This window comes from Cryptosporidium andersoni (assembly GCF_001865355.1).
Source record: "Cryptosporidium andersoni isolate 30847 chromosome Unknown contig_9, whole genome shotgun sequence".
NCBI classification, from domain to species: domain Eukaryota; phylum Apicomplexa; class Conoidasida; order Eucoccidiorida; family Cryptosporidiidae; genus Cryptosporidium; species Cryptosporidium andersoni.
In genome coordinates this window covers 188,511-211,364 of record NW_027122820.1, presented here as the reverse complement: position 1 = coordinate 211,364, position 22,854 = coordinate 188,511, and the positions used below count along the sequence as shown (strand labels likewise).

The 22,854-nt window shown below is 23.2% G+C and overlaps 7 protein-coding genes across 7 annotated transcripts in view; 3 read left to right on the top strand and 4 right to left on the bottom strand.

Moving 5' to 3' along the window:
- Nucleotides 1-172: 172 nt before the first annotated feature.
- Nucleotides 173-3,586, bottom strand: cand_016860 (uncharacterized protein; the record flags this gene model as incomplete). The annotated part of the gene is made up of 1 exon (XM_067211920.1): nt 173-3,586. One exon carries the CDS (start codon nt 3,584-3,586, stop codon nt 173-175), a length of 3,414 nt encoding a protein of 1,137 aa, XP_067069372.1.
- Nucleotides 3,587-4,398: 812 nt separating this feature from the next.
- cand_016850 (uncharacterized protein) lies at nt 4,399-4,878 on the top strand (the record flags this gene model as incomplete). Its single annotated transcript, XM_067211919.1, has 1 exon — nt 4,399-4,878. The coding sequence occupies one exon, from the start codon at nt 4,399-4,401 to the stop codon at nt 4,876-4,878; it is 480 nt and encodes a 159-aa protein (XP_067069371.1).
- Nucleotides 4,879-7,167: 2,289 nt separating this feature from the next.
- On the bottom strand, nt 7,168-8,832 carry cand_016840 (uncharacterized protein; the record flags this gene model as incomplete). Its single annotated transcript, XM_067211918.1, has 1 exon — nt 7,168-8,832. One exon carries the CDS (start codon nt 8,830-8,832, stop codon nt 7,168-7,170), a length of 1,665 nt encoding a protein of 554 aa, XP_067069370.1.
- Nucleotides 8,833-9,211: 379 nt separating this feature from the next.
- On the bottom strand, nt 9,212-10,615 carry cand_016830 (UBA TS-N domain-containing protein; the record flags this gene model as incomplete). The annotated part of the gene is made up of 1 exon (XM_067211917.1): nt 9,212-10,615. The coding sequence occupies one exon, from the start codon at nt 10,613-10,615 to the stop codon at nt 9,212-9,214; it is 1,404 nt and encodes a 467-aa protein (XP_067069369.1).
- Nucleotides 10,616-11,179: 564 nt separating this feature from the next.
- On the top strand, nt 11,180-14,065 carry cand_016820 (coatomer protein complex beta subunit protein; the record flags this gene model as incomplete). Its single annotated transcript, XM_067211916.1, has 1 exon — nt 11,180-14,065. The coding sequence occupies one exon, from the start codon at nt 11,180-11,182 to the stop codon at nt 14,063-14,065; it is 2,886 nt and encodes a 961-aa protein (XP_067069368.1).
- A 180-nt stretch (nt 14,066-14,245) lies between these two features.
- cand_016810 (vacuolar ATP synthase catalytic subunit A) lies at nt 14,246-16,072 on the bottom strand (the record flags this gene model as incomplete). The annotated part of the gene is made up of 1 exon (XM_067211915.1): nt 14,246-16,072. One exon carries the CDS (start codon nt 16,070-16,072, stop codon nt 14,246-14,248), a length of 1,827 nt encoding a protein of 608 aa, XP_067069367.1.
- A 685-nt stretch (nt 16,073-16,757) lies between these two features.
- cand_016800 (HECT domain-containing family protein) overlaps nt 16,758-22,854 on the top strand; it is a gene marked incomplete at both ends in the record, with an annotated part of 18,817 nt that continues 12,720 nt past the window's right edge. Inside the window, one exon of the mRNA XM_067211914.1 lies at nt 16,758-22,812. Coding sequence (XP_067069366.1) covers nt 16,758-22,812 — 6,055 coding nt within the window. The remainder of the gene's footprint in view (nt 22,813-22,854) is intronic.

Here is a 22,854-nt window from a genome sequence, read left to right as displayed (position 1 = left end):
TGTAGATTATACCTTACTATTATCCATTAATAGAATCATAGTTAAGAAATACCTAAATAAATTTTAGGCATGCACCCCACAGATACCGGAGTTATCATTTAACAAAACGAGTCTAATATAATTTTTATGTGTAATCATAATAAAAAAAAGGTAAAAATAAAAAGATAAAAAATTATATCTGAATAAATACTGTAATATTTAAACATATACTACATACTAGATATGTTTGCATTACATAATTTTCTAAAAAAGATCTTTTTCTTATTTCTCCAATTTCATGTGGTATTGCATGCAGTGGCGGTTTTCTCGTGGAAGATTTCATATATGTAATCCTACCACAAAAATTACATGAAAGTATTTGAACATCTTCTAATATTTCAACAGGGAATAATGTAATTGGACATGCTGGGATATTATTAATACAATTATAATGATTCTTTAATAATTCTTTATCATCATCTTGTTGGTTAATTATTACATCACTATTATTATATGTATTATTACTAATTATAGGATCTTTTACTATGTTTGGATAATTTCTAAGACATTTATATATTGTATATGGTGGTTTACTTATTAATATACAATCAGTTTCCGTTATATTATTATATAAATCATTAATATTAATCTTTATATCTTGTAAATTTTTGACAAATCCCCATATATAATTTAAATTTAATTTTTCATTCAAAAAATAATTATTTGGATTGGAAACGTTATTAGAATTTGTTACTTCAATATCTTTCATTAATTGACGAATAATATTTGATTTCTTCACTTCATTATATATATTCTCAGAAGAATGAATATTTTTTATATAATTATCTAATATATTTTGGATTTTATCTCCATAAAGTTCATTAATTTTATTAATATATAATAAAGAAAATATTTTTAATTGTACAAGATAATTAGCAATATCTTCTTCACGTTGAATAATATCATCATTAAATAATTCTATATATCTTGAATAAAGGAATGTAATAAGACATCTATAAGAAGTAATTAATCGAATAAAATAAAGAAATTTGAAATAAGAAATTATAAATTCAATATTATTTACTATATCCATATTATTATTACTTTCTATTTCCGTAAAATTATTAATCATATAAAATTTTAATATATATTCAATAAGATTTTTAAAATGATTCATACCATAGTTTAAATTAGTATATTGGAGGTTTTTAGGAGTAAACATTTCTAATTCATGAATATAACAAAATAATAATAATAATAAATTTGCTAATGTAGTTCTAATGTAATTTTCTGAAAGTATATCTGGAAAATATTCATGAATTGAATTAAATTCTAAAGCATCTTGAATTATATTTTCTGGTATAAATTCTCTAAATATTGATAAATATAAAGTTAAAATATTCTCATCACTATCATTATTATTATCATTAAATTCTTCATTAGATTTATATTTAGTTTCCATATTATTATATAATTTATCCTTTATTTTTAATAATAAAATCTTACCAAGTTTAAAATTAAATGCTGAAAAAGGTTTTAATTTGATATTAAATTTATTCAATAAATCATTATATTGTTTATGATTATGATTATGATTATGATTATGATTATTTATTTCTTCTATTTGTGGTATCCCTCTAATAGTTATTGGACCTCCCAAAATAAGACGAATATCATTCAAAATTAAAGGTTGTGATATTGATTGTATTAAGTAATCAAAAAAACAAATATTTCTAAAATCTTTACAAAATTTAATATAATTACATATTCCTTTAAAACCACTATTATAAGTTTGTTGAAGATTTAAAACTAATCGTTTATTTATATAATCAATAGCTGATATTGGATTAAACATTAATATTAATCGAATTGTGTGAGTAGAAGATGAATATAACATAATAATAAAATATGAATAATTAATATTATTATTATATAAATTATTCCCAGGATATGATAAAGGTGTATTAAAACTAATTACTTTATAATCATTTGCATTTCTATTTATCTGTATACTATTTGGTATACTTTGAATATTTTCGAGCTTTTTAGAAAAATCTTTATTTCTATCTTCCAATATTTCTGAAGATTCATTTGTATATATTGATTGGTCAATATTTGGAAACGATGAAGATGCTTGAAATATTTTATTTGGGTATAATATCTTAATTTGACCCCATCTTCCTTTTTCTTTTATTGATGGTTTATGTAAAATCCCAATTCCAGATTTATCAATTGTAATAAAAGAATATATTAATTTATCATCTATTATTATATCATCAATATAATGAATTCCACAAATTGGAGAATTATGTATTAAAATATCCAATTGACTACTTAAATTCAATTTATTAACAGAAGAATATTCAATTGAAGTTTCTAAATTATTATATGATATTATAGAATTCCCTATTATAACATTATTACCTATTCCAATACACCATAATAATAATAAATCATCATCTTTAATATTATAATATAAATTGTTATTATTATTATTTATTATCACAATCTTCATATGAGAAATTGGAATCTTAGGAAATATCTCATATATACATCTATATTCAATACATATAATAGATAAATTTGTTATATCAAGTTTAAATCTAAATAATAAAAGACGTCCTATAGAAGTTCCTATAATAACTTCAAATTTATATTCTGAATTAAATGATGAAGTATATGAAGTAGTTACTATCTCATCCAGATTATCATTTATATTTATAAATTTATTATTTATTATCTTCTTTGGTAATTTATAAATTAATACTGCATTACAAATAATTAAAGGTTTATATGGTAAAATAGAATATATATATTCATCTTGTTTAATTAAATTATCTTCAAAACTATTTGTAAATTTATCTATGTAATTTTCTTTTGAAAATTCTTTAGGAATATATATTATATATAAAATTATATAATCATCCCAACATGATGTTACAATATATAAATTTATTTTGTCTCCAATATTTGATTGTATTGATAATATAGGAACTTTTAATATTGGATTATCTGTATTTAATAAATATTTATTACAAAATGATACAAGTAAACACTTTTCATCTTCTAAATAATTATTATATAACCAATCATAAGATCTTATTTTATATTCTTTATCTTCAATATAATTATATCTTAATATATCAATAAGATTAAATGATGGTGAAGGATTATATATAGCTAAGGAAAATGAATCTAATATAGGTAGTAACCATATATAAACTATTCCATTATTAATACATGTAAATAAACAAGACCATTTATAATTAATATAGGGACCCCAAAATAATTTTTCAATATATAATGATTTATTAGCTATTTTTATATTTGAATCAGTATCTATATTATTAATTATATTTCCATTACTATTATTTTCATTTATTTTCCATATTATATTATTTATTTTTGGAATTTCAAAATTAAAACGATTCCAAGTATTTGAACCAAATAAAATATTATCATTATTTCCTTCAATCATTAAATTTAAATCTATAATAATAATCTTTGTATTTATACTATAAGCATAGTAACCAAAATTATTAATACTAGTAGATATCTGTGCATTACTTATACATGGGAAACGTCCAATAGACCATAAATTAAACATTTTCTTTTTTTCTATTATAAATATAAATATCCCAATTAATAAAATTTTAAATAAATCAATATCTTAATATTTATAATATATTACGATTAATCTAATAATTCTCTTTTTTTTTTTTTTTTCTTTTTAATTAGTTAATCTAAAGAATTATATTTAGAATCATAGGAATAATATTATTTATTAGGTAAATAAATGCAAAACATTTTACCGCGTTATATTATAATTAATATTATAAATTTGAGACAATTACTTAAGTAATAGAATTATCAAAATATTATTTCTAATAATTATATTTAATTCATAGATTTTATTTATAATAATATTAACTTAATATAGTAAATTTTCCGCCAAAATATAAAAATCTAATAAATATTAATATTATATTTATTATCCTAAGATTATATTAAAAAAAAAATATAATACTTATAAATTTGTAATATTATAAAATTGATATAAAATTACTTAATATTAATTATAAAAATAAAAAATATTTAATAATATTCCTAATTTTTTTTTCTGTTTTTTTGTTTTTTATTTGCCGCCTAAATATTTGTAATAGTGGCATGCTCGATGTATATTTTGTTCTTAGAATATCTAAAGTATTGTAAAATGAGTTCTAATCTTTATATTATATAGTTCATATAATTTTTTATTACTTTTTTTATATTTATACATTTTTTTTTATTTTTTCAATTACTTTTTTTTCTAAGATGATTTTTTTAAAATGGACCATATTTTCCAGTTTTTTATTATGTAATACAATTAAAAGTACATTTTATTTAAAATATCAAGCAAATTTTTATATTACTTCATTCATGTCAACACGAAGAGGACTAACATATTTTTTATGTGGATATAGACAAAATAATGGAACTCCACAAGAAACAGATAATCAGAGTTATTCAGATCTATTTACATATGAAGAAAACGGAAATAATAGTGAATATATACCAAGTCATTATGAAAATAGAGGTTTATCATGTAAACATGCAAAGAATTATAGTTCTATGTTACCGAGAATTCCAAATGAATATGATAAATCTAAAGTCTTATATATATTATATAATGGACCTGAAATTATTAATACTGATATTATTGGTCATGATGTACCTAGATCAAAAAGTTTACAAAAATTACTTAGTTTATATGAAAAAGTTTATCAAAGGTGGCATCAACAGCAATTTAAATGTGATAATAATCCCTTTTGTCCAAAAATACAAAAAATAGTTTTTAAGATTTATACTATATCAGAAGGAATTAGACAAGAAATTGAAAAATATAACAATAACGGCTAAATATTGGTCATTTAATAATATTAAGTGTAAAATTATTATTGATTTTTTGAGTAGTTCAAGTTTTATTAAAGTACTTTTATTAATATTGGAATTCATTATATGTATATTTATTATTGATTGGAGTGTGTTTAATATATTATTGGGTATATGTATATTTGTTATTTATGATAATTTTTTATTTTTTTCAAGAATTATTTTTTTTATTAGATATTAATATTAATATTTATCAATATTACATTAGTTTATTTGATTTAATATATATTATTTCAATTTTTTCTTAAAGAATTAATAATAAAATAAAAAGATTTAAAAAAAATATCACAAATATAATAAAGATAAGAGTCTCCTATATTTAACTAATAAATAATAAATAATAATAATAAACTTAATTAATTTTATTTAATATATTTATATTTCAAATATTTGTAACCTGGTCATATTTTTTTATTATAATCAAGTATTCATTGAAGATATCACTTAAAAAGATGAGAATTAAGAATTTACAATATTATATTTGGTATAAAATTTTATTATCATTAAAATGATTAAAGTTAAATAAATAATTAATTTAAATATCTTTTTATAATAAGATCTTAAAAATAAAATGATAATTGGATATTATTTAGAATAATTAATTATCTTATATTATATATAATTTAATATTGTTATTGTTATATAAGATTGAATTATAATAATGAATAATTAAGATTATTAATAGATAAGAAATTTTCATGATTATTCTAGCCGATACCCTTTATATATGATACCCTGCATGTAAAAGAAAATCCTGTCTCCTTAATTATTAGATATAAAATAATTTTGATACTATCTTTTTAGTAATTAGATAATTTATAATAATAATGATTAAAATAATCCAAATAATTTATTTTAATGAATATATCATTTTAAAATAGAGAAATTAATACTTAGAGATATGTTTCTAATATTTGAGGGAAAATAAAATAAGAATAATGCAGTATAAAATTTTATTTTCAATGTCCACTGTGTAGCAGTTGTAAATGATTAATATCCTAAAAATAACGAATTAAATAGATAATAACAGATATATGAATACAAGGATCAATTAATGAGGATCTTAGATACTTCTCTAATTAGAAAATATTTCAATTTTAGTTTACTATTGATATATATATTATTAAATATAAGATATGGAATAACTGGTTTTGAAAAATTTAACTTATTATTTATACAAATTTTAAATAAGAATATTATGAATTGTATCTATTGTAATAAAATAGGTTTGCTTGAATTATATTTGGTAAATATACCTAGTATTTTAATTGATTATAAGATAATAGCAAATAACAATAATACTTGAGAATATCCTGAAAGTGATTTTCTAAATAATAAAAGTGAAGAAGAAGATAAAATTCAAGAACAATATCTAAATGAAAATAAATTTGAATTTAAATGTCAAATGTCAAAATAAAAATCTAGATGAAGAAAAAATGAATATAGATAATGAAAATAGATATAAATTTGGAGAATTACCATATTTGACTATTATCAACTTTAAACGAGCTGTATACTATAGTTGTTTTAAATTAAGATATTTACTAGATGAATATAGAAGTTATAGACTACAAGAAATTTCAGTCTATGCTTAATAAATATCTTTCATATAATTTAATTTCAAGTAAAGCTAAACATCATTATGATAAGGCGTATAAAATATTAAATAAAAATAAAACTATTAAATAATCAAATTCAAAAAAAAATGGTAATATGATATAAAGATAATTTGAACAATTTATCATTTCTCATTAATTTAAGATTTAATTTTTATTACAAAAGTTTAAATGGATTTATAACGATAACTTATCTAACTATAATATAAGTAGACAATATTTTAATTTATTATTATTAAAATGAGGACCACTTTAATAGGATTATTTTTGTGTGAAGTGCTTAGTACTTCGAAATAATTTAGTTTTTTTTTTTTTTTTTTAACTTATTAAGATTATTTAAATAATGGATTTCTTGATTAATCCAGAATATTTACAGATAATAATCTTAAAGGCCTTATTAATATAATGTGTTTATTAAGATATTTGTATCTTTATAGAGTGATTTATTTTTTATTTGATTATGTATAATTAATGTAGTTAAGTTATATATAATAAAATAAAATATATATATGATATTATCAATAATTATTGAAAATGATTAATAAATTTTATTTATTTTCTTTAATTCAATTATTACTAATAAATATAGTCCAAAACTTTTTGTTTCTTTATTTTTAAATATTTAAATTTTAAATTAATTTTACATTTCTATTGATTTATATTGTAAAAGATTATTAAGGGAAAATAATTTAAATATTGAGTTACTAGGTGTTTGAAATAATTCTATTATATTAGAAAATTCTTTATATTGATCATTTATTTCAAAATAATATTTTTTATTATAAAATATATCTTGATAATTTTGATAAATTGATATTGGAGGTGAAATCCAAGTTAATTTACCTATCATATTTAATTTATCAATTTGAAGAAATTCCATATTACTACAATCTTTATTAATATATATAAAAAAGTGTATTATTAATTGGTAATATACTTTTATATCATCTGTTGTAAATGAAGGAATTATAGATAAATTATTAATATTTATATTATGTTGAAAAAAATTATCCCATAAAGTACATCTTTTATAATTATAAATTTGTTTAGTAGATTTATTTATTTGATCAACATTAATAAATTTAACCTCTTCTATTCTATTAATTAAAATATGTATTTCTTGTGTTTTCCATTTTGCATTTGACATATTAAAACTAATATTTATTGAATCACATTTATACCAATGATTTATATTAGAAATATTACATATTGCAACTAATTGACTTTGATAATTAATATGTAAGATTTCACTTTTTTTTTTATATATATTTTCATATATAAAATGATCTTTTGTTATTTCAAAATTATTAAGTTTCATTATTTCCAAACTATTCTGCCAATATAATTCTAATATTGATTTTGGTAAATTTAATAATTTATTTTGTAAATCAATTGTTTGTGCTAATGGTTCAAAAAATCTTAATTTTAAATTAGATGAATTATTTAATAAAATTTCTTTATAATTAATAATTTTATTTTGATATTGTTCTTCAAGATTTTTAATAAATTTATTTTTACATAATTGAAAATCTTGATAATAATCACAATATTCATTATTATAATAATATTGATTAATTATATTATCTTGATTATTTTCTAAATATAAATTTTTATTTTGTTTATTTGGACTAGTAATTGGATGAGAGAATTTAAATATATTAGAAAAGGATAATAAACAATTTACTGATGTAGGATATGGTCCAAATAATTTAATATCAAAACGTAATCTTTTCTGTATTTTTGATCCTAAACAATTAATATTATTTGAATTTTTATGTGTTCCAAAAGTTAATAATAAGAAATAACCATATTTTTTATATTGACCATTAAATGATGGTGGTAAGAATGGTGGAATTATACAAGAATAATAAAATGGACCTATTTTATCATATTTTTTATTTAGACTTAAATTACTAATAAACACATATGGATTACTTACAAATATAATTCTTGTATTTATTTGATTATTTCTTTCTAAATTTGATTTATAACCAAATAATTTGTTTAATATATTATAATTTCCATTATAATGATCTAAATTAAAATTTATATTATTTGTTGTATAACCATATAGTTGTATTGCACCATAATCTAAAAAGTAATCATCTGATAATTCCTTTACAATATATTCAGGTTTAGATATATATTCCTTTGGTAATGTATTAATTAGATTTTTATTTTTATTATAATATATTGTTATATATACTGATAATTTATCTGAGCTAAAATAGTATGGTTGATCAAATTGTATTTGGATATAATATCTTGCAGAACCATATACAAATTCTTGACAATCAATATACATAAATAAATGTTTATTAAATAAAATTAATATAATATTTCAATATAATAGATTTAATAAACATATATTAGTATTTATTATAAAATATAAGGATGATATATATAGGATACTCGTGTTATAGCGGCTGTAATTTACTAGTTTGAATAAATAGATCATTAATATTATCAATATAGATTAATATCAAATATTAGTAATATAAATATTTGAAATGAATAGTGACTAATGATAGAATTTAAGTATATAGATTATATTAGATTAATAAGAAAAGAAATTATTTATTTATTGAAATAATATTTAGAATATTTTTCTTTTCATTTGTAAAATAAATAAGAATCTACTATAAATTCTATATATTAATGAAATTACTTAGTTAAATTTTAGATTAATCCTGTGTTAGATTTAATAATTTATCAATAGCTCTATTAATACTTCCATCAGATTCTGTTAATGCTTTTAAACAAGCATCAGTATCAGTAAATCCCATATTTCTTAGTGTTTCTAATTGATAAGAATAATTATTAGTTTGATTTTGTTGATTATTATTAATATCTAAATTCAAATTATTGATAGAATGATTAGATATATCAATATTTGATTGTATATTAGATGATATTTGAGTATTATTAGTTATTCCCATATTTCTCATTGAATCAACTATATTTTGCATTTGTTGTGATAAATTATTATCATTTCTTTGTCTCATAATAGAGGAAAATATGTCAATATTATTAGTATTTAAAATTTGATTTTGATCTTGATTATTTTGAGGATTATTATTAACAAGGGAATCACTTTGTGTTTCTGTATTATTATTCATTATAAAGGGTAAATTGAAATTATTAAATATATTATGGGATGATAAATTATTATATGTAAGTTGAGATAAAGAATTTCTTAAGTTATTATTTTGATTTCTACACCAAGGATTAGGTAATGCTTCGACATTTGGTCCTGAAGACTTATCAATATTGTATTGTATTGGTTTATTGTAAGATTTCTTATTATCTTGTATATCAGAAAGTGCAGCATCCCACATTGGTTCTTGGACTGTTTGATACATACGTTTTAAAGCACTAAATCCGCCTGGTATACTTTCTATATTACTCATAGCACGATCTGAATTTCTCATAACTTCTTTCATAAGTTCAGGATTTCTTAGTGCATCTATAGACATTTGTAAAAATTGTGGATCATTAAATATATGATTTAATTCCGGATTTTGTTCTCTTAATAAACTTATTTGTGGATTAGAATCTAATATCATACGGAATATTTCTGGATCACTTAATAAATTTTGTATCCATGGTGAGTTCATTGCTGATGTTAGGAAGTCATCTGGTGTAGATTGTGGAATTGTATTACCAAGTGTTGATGAAGAGGAAGTTATTGAAGTATTTGAATATCCATTATTTTGATTTATTATAGAGTTAGTATGATTAGTAGATACATCTCTTCTTGGGGTTCTAGCTACTATTATGGTACAATCACTTTCAAGTTTGTATATTTTAAGAAAAGCCATATTATCAGAAAGTATTTTCTCTCTCCATACTAGTCGTATTTCATTGATAGGTATATTACATGTTGAACTAATTATTTGTTTAAGCTGTAATACTGTTGTGTTATTAATATTTATTTTATTAGGTAATTTAATAATTGAGCCTTCCAGAAGTTTGACATTTATTTCAATTAGTAAATCAAGATCAGGTTTTTCATCATTATTAGTTTCATTACTATTATCTGTACATGAATTCGAATTTTCATCTCCAGAATATCCTGAATTCTCCATATATGCTGTTTTAACTTTGATCTCACTAAATATTTATCACAATACTATTATTACATAAAATATATTGAGAATAGCTAAATATAAATAAAGCTATAGATTAAAAAAAAAACTTTTTTTTTCTTTCTTAAGTAAGAAAAAGGAGAATTTTTATAATCACTTAAGTTTTGTAATATACACCGTTTTATATTATTTTCAGGTTTTTTGCGCAAACATAGTTTTAGGCGGCAAAAAAACCGCCTAATATATAATATTTTTTTTTCTAAATAGATGAAAATTCTACTTTTCAAAAATACATTAACAATTAAAAGCTAATGAGGTGTACATGGCGCAGGCGGTATATGTGTTACTGTATCCCCACTATAAAGAATATGAATAGAGGTCTTTGCTCTTTTTTCTTTTTCTTTTTTCTTTTTTCCCTCCTTCCCTTTCTAAATAATAAGAGGGGTATTTACCTATTGTATAGACTAAAGTTTTGATAGTAATTTTTTGTTTGTTCAATAGATACAATACTCTGACTACTTCAAGATTCACTGTGGTGATTTTTGAACTTAGATATTTTGTACAATGCCATTAAGACTGGATACGAAGAAGAAACTGCAAACTAGCAGTGATAGGGTAAAATGTGTTGATTTTCATCAATCTGAGTCATGGATATTATCGAGTTTATACAATGGTACAGTAACAGTTTTTGACTATGAGACCCAAAATATTGTGAAATCTATTGAGGTGTCAGAACATCCAATACGATGTGCTATATTTATTAGTAGGAAACAGTGGATAGTAACGTGTGGTGATGATTTAATGGTTAGGGTATACAATTATAATACAATGAATAAACTTACTAGCTTTGAGGCTCATAATGATTTTATCCGCCATGCAACAGCTCATCCTAAGCTTCCTTTACTTTTGACATGTTCTGACGATTTAACAATTAAACTTTGGGATTGGGATAGAGATTGGTTAAAAGTTCAAACATATCAGAATCATTCACATTATGTAATGATGGTACAATGGAGTCCAAAAGATAGTCATGTTTTTGCATCTGCTTCATTAGATCGTACAATTAGAATTTGGGGTATTTCCTCTAATGTAGGAACGATTTCAAATTCAACTGTAACAGTACCAAATTATACTTTGTTGGGTCATGATGGTGGAATAAATTGTTTAGCATATTCATTATCTGCAGAAAAACCATATATCGCAACTTGTAGTGATGATAAAACAGTAAGAGTATGGGATTATCAAACTAAGCAATGTATTCAGGTTTTGTCAGGTCATTCAAAGGCCGTAAGATCAGTCGTTTATCATCCACAGCTTCCATTAATTTTGTCTTGCAGTGAAGATTGTACTATAAAGATATGGCATGCTACAACATATAGATTAGAATGTACATTAAATTATATGATGGATAGAAGTTGGTGCTTAGCAGTTTGTAATAATATGGTAGCTATAGGTTTTGATGAAGGTACAATGGTAATAAAGATAGGATCTGAACAACCATTAGCAACTTTAAATAGTGGTAAGATTATTTTAGCAAAGGGAAATGATATTTGTCAAGCAAACTTAAGGGTAATTTCAACAGCACTCAGTACATTAGATTCTAATTCATGTGAATGGGGGTTTGATTACAAAGATGGTGAGCGCATAATCTTACCTATAAAAGAATTGGGGTGTAGTGAAATCTATCCACAAGATATACAATATCATCCAAATGGTCGTTTTATTTCAATATGTGGTGATGGAGAATTTATTATATATACGACACAAGCTTTAAGAAATAAGTGTTTTGGGAAGGCAATAGAACTTGTTTGGTCACTAGATGGTCATTATTTTGCAACTAGAGAGAATGGTGATAGAATTGTTTTATATAATAATTTTAAAGAATTCTTTTCATTTAATCCAAATTATTTCGTAAATGAGATTTTTGGTGGTCAACTTTTAGGAGTTAAATCATCAGATTTTGTGTGCTTTTATAATTGGCAGGAATGCAAGTTAATTAGACGAATTGATGTCTCATCTACACTAAATAATATTTATTGGGATGATCTAGGAAATTATCTATGTCTATCTTGCATAGATACATTTTATATTTTGAAATATGATAAAGATAATGTTGAAGGTATTCTTTCAAATCCTAATGTAAATTCTTCTATAGACACTAGTGAAGGTATTGAGACATCTTTTGAATTTATCTCTGAGATTCAAGATAAAATTGAGAGTGGTATATGGGTATCTACATGTTTTCTTTATGTTACTAGTCAATTAAGGCTCCAAATATGGATGAATGGATATATTGATATTATAGCGTATTTATCAGAAAAGAATATTTATCATATTTTAGGATATGTCAAAGAAATACAAAGAGTTGTATTAATGGATCGTGAATTTAATTGTCTTAGTTATTCTTTGAATTTACATTATATTGAATATCAGGCTTGTATAGTCAGGAAAGATCTTCATACTGCAGAAGATTTATATTGGAATAAAATTCCTAGCTATTTACATACTAGAATTGCAAAATTTCTTGAGATACAAGGTTATAAGGAGAAAGCACTTGAGATAACTACAGATTTTGATCAGAAATTTGATCTGGCTTTAAATTTAGGTAAACTAGAATTATGTATTACAATTCTTCAACAGATCGAAGCAAAAGAAAAAGGTGAAAGAGAAGATATACAAGATATACAAAATAATAAAGTTGCAACTTCTTTAAATAAGCAAAGATGGAAAATTTTAGGTGATATTGCTTTGGAACAAGGTAAATTTAGCCTTTCTATAGCATGCTATAAAGAAGTAAGTGATTTAAACTCTTTATTATTAATTTATTCATCAATAGGAGATAAAGAAGGACTTGAATATGTTGCTGAATTAGCTAAAGAGGAGCAACAATGGAATGTAGCATTTGTATGTCATGTATTGCTAAATGATTCTCAAGGTTGTATTAATGATCTTATTTCAGCTAAAATGGTACCTCATGCTGCCTTATTTGCTAGAACATATAAACCATCAAAGATAAATGATATTGTTGAATTATGGAATAAACAGTCCTTTAGGCCTAATGAAAAATTAGCATCTCCACTGGAAGCATCAGAGTCATTTCTTCATTATAACATGTGCTTGGATATTGAAGCGAATATTACAAAGTATATTGAAACTCCAGTTAAGTCCTGGATTAAAATGAAGGAAATTCTTGATAGTGATATAATAGAAGATTATATGCAAAAGGGTCCTAATTATATAATAAACTCTATTTGGGGAGATCAAGATATCTCTATGAAAAGTGATATAGATAATAAGAATTATCCAGATGAGAGTAAGAAAGATATTGAGGACAAATTTGTAGAGGAGTCATCTGTTGAATCTACAAAGGATATTTGTGAAGAAAACTTGCAACTTACAACAGAATTAAAAGAAAGTAAGGGATCTCACAAGGAAGAACAAAAAAGTTAGATAAGGAAATTAGATGAATAGATATCTCGATATATTTAGTAATTGTTAAGAATAGACTATAGACATCTAAAAGTCTAAAGTTTAAAATCTTTTTTTATTGACTTTTTCATATATAGAAAATATCTATATAATATTTTTCATAGTAATTAAAATAGTTAATAATGAATTAACTCTTATTCTTTATTTATCGCTAATAATTCTGAATTGATTTGCAAGCTCCTCATTGAGTTTTGCAAAGTAACTCTTAAATTCTTCATCAGATTGTCTTGGATCAAGGAATTTCATTGATGTAACTTTATTAATAGTATCTCTCATAGAATTATAGATAGTAGACCAACCAATTTTTTGTTGTTGTTGTTGAGTATCTTTGATAGTCTTTAGTGACAAGTCATATAGATTTCCAATAGTCTTCATCATACCTAATGTCTTCTGTAATGGACAAGTAAAGTCATAGTCAGAAAAGGCATTTTGTTGTAAGAAATCTTCTCTTATAATACGAGCTATTTCCAATATTACTTTTTGATCTTCAGATAAAGAATCTTTACCTACTAATTGTAAAATATCAGCTAGTTCATTCTCTCTTTGTAAAATATCAGCCATCTTTTGTCTCAAAGAATTGAAATCTGGATCTACAGAGTCGAAATAAGGTTCTAAAATCCTTGAATATTTGCTAAAAGATGTATTCCAATTTACAGATGGGAAATGTTTTCTTTGTGCCAATTTCTTATCTAAACCCCAAAATACTTGTATAATTGACATTGTAGCAGTTGTAACTGGATCTGAAAAATCACCACCTGGAGGAGAAACAGCTCCTACAATAGATACAGTTCCCTCTCTATCAGGAGATCCTAAACATTTCACTCTACCAGACCTCTCATAAAATGAAGCTAATCTAGCTCCTAAATAAGCTGGATATCCAGAATCAGCAGGCATTTCAGCCAATCTACCTGATATTTCACGTAATGCTTCAGCCCAACGTGATGTTGAATCAGCCATCATTGCAACATTAAACCCCATATCACGGAAATACTCAGATAATGTAATACCAGTATAAATAGAAGCTTCTCTAGCTGCGACAGGCATGTTAGATGTATTTGCTACCAAACAAGTTCTCTGCATAATTGATTCTTTTTTCCCATCTACTACTGTATATAACTCTGGGAATTCCGTCAGTACTTCAGCCATTTCATTACCTCTCTCACCACATCCAATATATACTATAACATCCGAATTACTATACTTACTTAGTGCTTGAGAAATACAAGTCTTACCACAACCAAAAGCACCAGGAATAGCACAAGTTCCCCCTTGAACAGAAGGAAAAAGTGAATCCAAGACTCTTTGACCAGTTAATAGTGGTGTACAACCTTGGAGTTTCTCTAAACATGGTCTTGGTACACGAACTGGCCATGTATGATACATTGGATATTTGTTTATTACCCCATCATATTCTACTTCAATCAACTCCTCATCAATTGTATAATTACCAGAACTTGGTAAACTTATAACACGGCCTTGAGAATTTGGAGGTAACATTATTTTGTGTGATCTAAACAAAGAATTCTCAAATACTGTACCAAATACATCACCCCCTGTAATTATATCACCTACTCGCAAGTTTGGATTTGGAATAAATTCCCAAACTTTGTCATGATCTAATGACTTTACATCTATTCCCCTAGGAATGAACATATTACCAGTTACATTAGCAATATGTTGTAGTGGCCTTTGTATACCATCAAAAATATTATTTAAAATACCGGGACCTAATTCCACTGATAATGGTTTCCCTGTTTTTATTACTGGATCTCCTACTGTTAACCCAAATGTATCTTCATATACTTGAATAGATGCTGTATCCCCTTCCAGTCTAATAATTTCACCAACTAGCTTCTGAAATCCCACTCTAACTAATTCGTACATTTTCGTACCACTCATATTTTCTGCTACAACCAAAGGACCAGCTACCTTGTAAATAGTACCATAATCATTTTCTTGTTGTGTCATCTTCAAATCTAACTATAAAAGAGCTGCAGCAATTCTTAAAAATAGCAATTTAAAAAGATAAGTCTTGGTTTATACTATCTTCTTTTGTTGCCTTGTAACTAATTCCGTTTTACAAAATTCCCCTTTTTAAGCTAAATAGACACGCCTAGACAGAATAATATTATGGATACCAAAATATTGGCGCTCCCGGGATTTGTGATCTTTAAGAAGTTCTACAAGTATATTAGGAGTATATTTATAATTATTTAAATTCATCTGCAATAATAATTAAGATATCTTGTGATCTAAATTTAAACATATTCTTCTATATATAAAGTTAGCAATAATTAATTATTTTCTCTTCCTTTCTAATTCTGAATTTTTAGATTTAATATATTTCATCCCATTTAACTAAAATAATAAAAGATATATTTAGTGAAAAATAATTATAAAAAATAGTTTATTATATTATAATATATAACTTATTTCTATAAAATCTTTATTAGAGGTGAATCTAAAAATAAGATATTAGGCCCCGCTAATAGCGCTATAAACGTTACTAATAAGAGCATGTTATGTGGTGTGTGTATAGTATACTAAAGTAATTTCCTTTTTTTAGATTTCCTTTATAAAATTTTTATTTTTGGGGTTTTATAAATAAAATTTGAAGATTATATAGATATCATTACGTCACTATTTTATACTTATGAGTATCATAGTGAAAGATCCATATTACAGCGGTAGTGGAATTTCCAAAATAAGATATGTAAACTCTTTCAAACTTTACTCACGTTTAAAATATACTAAATTTGCTCTTTGCGAAATATCAGATTATATTATACTTAGTGGTACACTTGGGATTGTTGAAGATATAGAGGATAAAAAAAATTATGAAAGGCAAAATGTCATAAGTTTTTTAATTAATGCATCTTTACGGCGTGATTTAAATGATGATCTTGAAAGGAAAATTAAAAAGCAAGATACTTCTAAAACAATAATTTCAATAGATCCAGTTGATGGTAATGTTGAATATTTTAAATATCTCTTAAATAATGAATTATGGATTCACTTTACAAATATATTTGATAATGATAATGAGGAACTAACAAATTCAATCAAAGAGATTTCTAAACAGATGGTTGAAGTTTTAAATTTAAATAATGTGAATTTCGGGAAAGTTTCAACTGGTATAAGACGTTATAGTGAAGTTTTAAATCCTAGTTATTTGGAAGATAAAGTAGAGATGGTCAATGATAACTTTAGGGATATGTCTATTTTGGGTACTAATCCGGAATTAACTTTTTTTCCCTCACCGTTAATCAAGTTAAGAAATTTTATTTGTGATTTAACTAGTGAAATAAGTTATAAATTGTTTGACACTACAGGATCATCATTATATGGAATTATTGGTGCTTGTGACAAATTAATGAAGAAAAATCCCAATTTATTATATATACCAAATATTAAATACTCAAGTTTATTAACAGATAATTATTATGGGAAATTTGATAAAATTAAAGATATTGGTTATCTTTTGGAGCTTATTTCTAGATCTTTAGATAATATTTTACCTTTATCTTTAGCTGAGGAAAGTGAACATCGTAAATATTTAAAATCTAATTTTCTTAGGTTGATGTCTTTAACAAGTAATGATTTTTCAGTTGAAATTTTTAATGAAATTGTAAATTGTTCATTAAGACTTATATTAATTACTGGAAGTATTGATATGTTACTTTTATTACTACAAAAACTTCATGATTATTGTAATGTTAATGAAGGAACCAAAAAATTACTTTTAGATCCAGTAGTTTGGAATTCATATCAAATGATGGCTTTGATTGCACCTTGTCAAGTTCATATTTGTAATAAGATCAATAATCCAATAAATAAAGTTAAAGAGATAGGAGTACCTGTACAAGGAGTTATAATAAAGAGCGGAATTCCTATATTTGGAAATCATATTGTACAATTTTATATAACGACAGATTCAATTTTTCAAAATGATAATGCAAGAACAGACATAGTTAGAAGTCGTATTGAATTTGCCATTACATCAAGTAATACATTAGATTGGTATACTAAGCAGCATCCTCATGGATCTACTTTATTATTTGATACAACAATTGGTGGATCAAAAAAACTGTTTGGAAGAATGCTTTCTATTGAGATATGTGATTCTGCAATATATCTATTCCAAGGGATAAGTACTGAAAGAAATATGAATAGTGATTTTGAATTGTATTCGAGAAGAGAAATGTATGGTAATCAAGAATTAAAATCTAGTAGTTCTCCAATACATATTCACCATTTAAGTTCTCCTACTGATATTTTTTTAGTAGAACTTATAATATCATATGATAAAAAAACATATTTTAATTGCCTTTATATTTACATAAATGGTGAGTTTATATTTAAAATGAATATACCATCAAATTTATACGAATCTCCTTTATTATTAAGAACATCTAAATTACTTATTCAAACTACAACATCAAGATCTACATTTTTTGAAATACCATCATATCATATACTTTCAAGGAATGTTATCAATGATATTCTAGTACCTAATAAATTAATAGATAGATTTCAATTTTCAAATATGGATTATAATTACTATATTGAATTAAGTATATCTCATTTAATGTTCTTTTTATGTAATATATGGAATACGTTAATTTCAAAATATATTAGATATAATAAAGATGAGAATTTATCTCAAATTAAAGAATTAGATATTGGCAAATTATTTAATAAAGAAGAATTATATTCTTGTAAGAATCCTTGGTATACGTGGTTATATGTTGATTCTTTAGATAAATTTAAGGGATTTCTTTGTTTGATTCAATCTATATTAAATAATATAACACAAAAACAAAGAGAGAATATTGAAATAGAAGAATATCAAATGGATTTACTTGTATGCCTTCTATGTATATTAAAATATATTATGATTGATACAAAGGATACATTATATAGATGTCTAAGCATAAACTCTCAAACTGGAAGTGGTGTTTATAGTAATATTCCAGAAACTATTGAATTATTATTTAGTATATTAATGAGATGTATATCTTTAAAATTTTTAAATAATGAATGTATTTTTAACAAGTCAAAATATATAAATAAAGAATGTTCTATTAATACAGAATATGATGATATTAATTGTATAGAATGGTTGGTCCATATATCTGCAATTAGATGCTTTTGTAATATAAGTAAAAAATTATTATATTTTGTATTTCGTTGTGTCAATATACAAACTATAATTTCGTATTTTGAATTGTTATTAAATACACCACATGATGAGGCTAAAGAGGTTTTACATTTATTTCATCACTTTGCAAATGGTGAAATATTTATTTTATTCATTACAAGACTAATGATGGAATCCACAAATGATTCAAATAATAGTTCAAATTGTTCTTTATTTATAAATTTTCTAAATAAGTTAATATTAACCTCTACAGATACTAGTAAATTTGGTATAATAAAAGAAGGTATTGATAATATATATAAAATTAATCTATCCACCTCCTTTGAACAAGAATTGGTTGACTTTAGGGAAAAATATAACAAAACACTTTGGTATGATATATGTGGTATTAGTGATATTTCTAATATGGTAATTCCTGTTCCATATTATATACCATATGACGGAAATATAATTGTAGCAAATACTCTTTCTAGTATTTGTATTTGTTATGGAATTGCAATTGCACAAAATATGCTTTCAGAATACTTTTTAACTGAGAAATCATCTAATTTATTAAGAGGGAATAATGATATTGATAATACAAATGATTACAATGAAAATGCACTTAGTAATAATAAAGAAAGTGAATTTAATACAGGATATATACCTAATGATTCTAATATAAAATTATCATCTTCAAATCAGTATTTAGATCATACAAATTATTCCAATGACTCTTCAAGTTTACATAAAATTTACAATGAGCCCTTTAGAATAAATGACAATGGAAATATTCATGAAAATATGAATTTGTATCACCCTATAAAAAGTGATTTGAGTATTATTGACATTGTGAAATCAAAAAATAAAGATCATATGAAAGATCTGAATTTTAAACATTGGTTAGATTCTATATATGAAATATTATCTATGGTTATATCAAATTGTTCTGATTTAATTTGTAATACTAGAAATAAATTGGATAATGAAGAATTACATATAAATGGAGATGTATATCATAATGAAACACTTAAATATTTTATTAATAACTGTGAACTAAATGATATCATAGAAAAAAATGAATATATTACAAGTGGGAAATATAGATCTCCTGAATCATTTTGGTGTACTTATTATATAAGATATAGTGTAATTATCGCAATTTCTGGAATTATAAAATTTGGAGAATTACCATCTATTATTTATAATGAATACATGATAAATAGAGATCTAAGAAATTTTAAGACTTCATCTAAAAATAAAGATAAATATTTACATTCAGCTATCAATATTACTCAGCAATGTGTTATTAATTTGTATTTAAGATTATGGAATCCCATCATGAATTTGAATATTAACATTACAAATTATCTTAAAGACACTTATCCATCTGCTGTTTGTTCGCTATTTCAATATAAAGATAATATATTACACCCATTACTAGATAATTATATTGCATATAATTGGCTTATATCTCAAATGTTTATTTGGTCATTTATTGATATTCCAAAATATTTAAAAAATCATCTAGAATTTATTTTAGAGAGTGATGATTCTGAATTAGTTTATATTAATCCGATTATTTATGACCATGTATCTGAAGATTATAAAGAACTTAAAAGTGATGTTATTGATTCTAGATTCTATTATAATTTAATAGATGAAATAAATTGGTTAGATATATTATCTGAACAAGTAAGTAATTTTAGATTTAATCAAGGTAAAAATCAGAATAGTTATGGATGTAGTTATCTTATTAACACTAATAATATTTATAATAATTCATCATATTCCAGTCATTTTGAAACAGATTTAAATTTCATATTTGATGTATTCAATTGTAATCAAGAGGTATTGAAATCTATCTCTGGGAAATATTGGAGGCAATTCCACCCTAATTTTACAAATGTTCAATGTGCAATATATGCTACTATTCTTTATTTATTTGGATATACAGGATATAATATAGATAAAGAAAAAATAAATAATAATTTTGATTACCAGATATATAGTGATCAAAATAATCATGAGATTTTAATGTTGGCATCATCTATTTCACAAAAATACTGTTCTAGGCTTTTGTCGAAGTGGCAATTATTAAATGAAAATAATAATAATAAAGAGGATTTAGATTATGATGAGGTAATTAATAAGCGTAATGAATTTTTACAATCTGTAATTAATCGTTGCTATTGGATCTTAAAAAATATTCCATTTAACATTTGTTCAATAGGATGTAAAGAATTTCAATATAATAATAAAATGGATTATATATATGATGAGGATAATACTGTAGGTCATATAAATCCTAATATATTACACAATAGACGTGCTTCTGATACAGATATATATACAAATAAATTTAGATATGATTCTAATAAATCAAATAATAAAGATTGTACTTTATCTAGTGAAGATAAGCAGACGAATTTTAATAATATAAATTCAAGGAATTATGGATTAAACAATATTTTTAATTGGCATCATATGGATATATTAAGACAACTACTATCAAAAAGAAGGCAATCACTTATTAGTAAATCGAATAAGAAGATATTAAGTAATTCAAATATTAGTCAATATAATATATATGATAATATTCATGGTATGTCAAGAGATTTTCGTATACATTCAGATCCAATAGTACTTTCAGTTAGAAATGTTAATAAAATAGATAATATTTCATATAATTTCTCTAAGGATATAGAATATGATGAATTACAAATTATTTTACCACTTGAAAAAATGGATATATTAAATATATATTTAGATTTTATTCTATATGGACCTAAAAAAATGAATGAATTAGATATGATAGTGAAATCAGAGAAACTGGTATCATTTTTCCGTTTACTAACACTTCAAACAATATTTGACATAATCACTTCTAATTATGATACTAATAATATAGATATAAATAAATTGAATGATATTACATATTTAGAATTATGGCAAAATAAAAGTAAAGTGAACTCATTTTCTGAAATAGGTCCTTTATTATATATTAGACAGTGTGGGTGGTTATATATACGTTTATTACATATGATAACAATTAATTATAATATGATTAGACCACTAATATATGATATGAGGAGTGAACATAAAAGTGATCAAGATCATTTCAGAATTAAAAATAATAAACAAGTTTTACCATATAATACAAAATTTATTGATTTATATATGTATGTACAGCCATATTCATTACAAATTCTCAGTTTATTTGAAAAAATAATAAATCAATTTAAGAAGTGGTTATTTAATGTTATAATAGCACTTAATAACTCCAGACTATCTAATTCAGATTTAAATAATATCTCGTTGAATTCTACAAATAATGGAAACTTTTCATCAGTTCATAGTGCTCACTCAAGCTTCTCAGATTCAATAATTTATAATTGCATTATTTCAACTGATGAATTTTGGCTTGATTCAATTCTACGTGTACTGATTTTATATTTTGTTTTAAAAAATAAGCCATGTATTCTTAGTAATGAAAAAGATAATATATATAACAATGGTGAATTCTTAATATTCAAGCATTTACTTGACTTTGTATTACCAGAAATTAGTAAGTGTATAAAAGATGGAACTAATAATAATAATAATAATA